Below are 1,967 nucleotides of genomic sequence, written 5' to 3' on the forward strand. Positions count from 1 at the left end.
AGAACAATTATGCTGAGTGAAAGAAGCCAGACAAAAATAGTATAGGTTGTGTACGATTCCACTTTTTAAAAATTCTAGCAAATGCAAACTCATGTGTAGGACAAAAGAAATCAGTGGTTTCCAGGGGCTATGGAGAACCAAGGAAAGAGGTAGGCTGGTGAGCTAGTAGGTAGGACTTACAAAGGGGCCCAAGGAAACTTTGTAGGGTGATATGTTCATTATCTTGATTATTGTGACAGTTTTGTGGGTGTGTACGTATGTCAGAATTTGTGTTATGCTATAAGAGATAATAAAAGGGGGGGAATACTGTATAACCATTGTGAACAGCAATCTATTAACACTTGCCATAGACGGTAGGTAACAAGGGAAATAAATGCATCTAAAACAGAACAATGGAAGAAAAGATCTACTTTTACCTGTGAAGTTTAGGGCCTAAAAAAGGCCCTCATGTTTCACCAGCTGTGCTCCTATCTTAAGTTTGATTCTTGAAATATCTTTTATGGTGACCGGGAATTAAGTTTAATTGTCAAGAGCAAGGGTTTTGGAGTTGGACAGACCTAGGTTTGACACAGTTCTCCTCTGGCTGTGTGATTTTGGGCAAGACGCCTGCACTCTCTAATAGTTTTTCCTCTACCTATGAAATGGGATGGTAGAGGCATAGTAAGTACTCCATAGATAGAAGCAATTTTTGTTATTATTTTTATTCATTTTACATTCTGATTTTCAGAAGATTTAAAATGCAGGTAGTCTTGGGTGAGAAAATACAGTATTTTAAATTTCCAGGTGGTCATGTTATCATAGAATTGGAATCTTTAGCAAAGTCTTACTTGAGAGCAGTAGAGAAAGATAATCGCGTGAAGGGGAAAGAACACAGGGAGGGTGACATAGGTGATTTGTCAAATGCCCACCTTTTTGTGTGTTCCTCTCCGTGGGCATCAAGCTTCTAGGTGACCCTCTCATCAGGTTTCTCTGCTTGTAGTGACTTCAGCTCTCTGCAGACTTTGTTTGAATTCTTTAGTCTTTTTCTTTGTTCAATAATAATGACATTGTTCAAAAGTGCTCTATGTATGAATACTTACAAAGAAGTCTGTTCCAACATTTAGCATGTACTTTTTGTGCACGTTTTTTTAGAAGTGTGTTATTTATCTCTAAAATATTAATTCTTTTACTACTTTCTTTAAATTGATAGATTTCATAAATTGATCATATTGTTGATATGCAAGTTGTGGAGGATAATACGGTAAAAATACAGTCGAACTCTGAAATGATGTTATATTCACTTTTAGACACTAACAGAATTACCTGCTTTCCCATGATCTTGCCCTAATTTTTTCCTCTGCCAGCGGGCTGCAGGGATTTGACAGATGATTGATTGGGTTTTAGAGGGTCCTGGAATCACACAAAGTGTTTTTCATATTAGAAAAGACATGCCTAGTTTTTCACAAGTTTCAAGATTTATCGCCTCACCTTAATGTGTTACAAATTAGTTTGTTTGCTATTTATTTTACTCAGAATGTAGTAATTGGTGTCATTAGTGGAAGGGCAAATTTGATCACAACAAAGAGTAAACTGCCTTTTAAACACTGTTTGTTTTTTCTTTGGCAACTCTGCAGGCCTGGAGATCAGATGGGTAGACTGCTACTTTCCATTTACTCATCCTTCCTTTGAGATGGAGATCAACTTCCACGGAGAATGGCTAGAAGTTCTTGGCTGTGGGGTGATGGAACAACAACTGGTCAATTCAGGTAGAAAAAAATCCCATATTTTATTTACGAGCTTGCTAAAGAACATTCTCTTTTCACATAGCCTCAATTGCTGGTATTTATGTACTCCCATGGGGCAGCATCTATCTTTCTCCCCTCAGATTCCTCTCTAGATTTATCTCTGACACTGAACTCAAATCTCATTTTGCAAAGGCTTCTTGTCACCAGACGTCTTCCTTGTCAGCACGTGGGTGCTGGTTGTGT

The 1,967-nt window shown here is 37.8% G+C and overlaps 1 protein-coding gene across 2 annotated transcripts in view; it reads left to right on the plus strand.

Moving 5' to 3' along the window:
* Positions 1–1,967, plus strand: part of FARS2 (phenylalanyl-tRNA synthetase 2, mitochondrial) — a 485,157-nt gene that overhangs the window by 148,312 nt on the left and 334,878 nt on the right. For both annotated transcript variants that reach the window (XM_023512333.1, XM_023512334.1), the window contains one exon: positions 1,614–1,745. In XM_023512333.1, coding sequence (XP_023368101.1) covers positions 1,614–1,745 — 132 coding nt within the window. The remainder of the gene's footprint in view (positions 1–1,613; positions 1,746–1,967) is intronic.

This window comes from Otolemur garnettii, unplaced genomic scaffold, assembly GCF_000181295.1.
Source record: "Otolemur garnettii isolate 467f Iridium unplaced genomic scaffold, OtoGar3 scaffold00026, whole genome shotgun sequence".
Classification (NCBI taxonomy): Eukaryota; Metazoa; Chordata; class Mammalia; order Primates; family Galagidae; genus Otolemur; species Otolemur garnettii.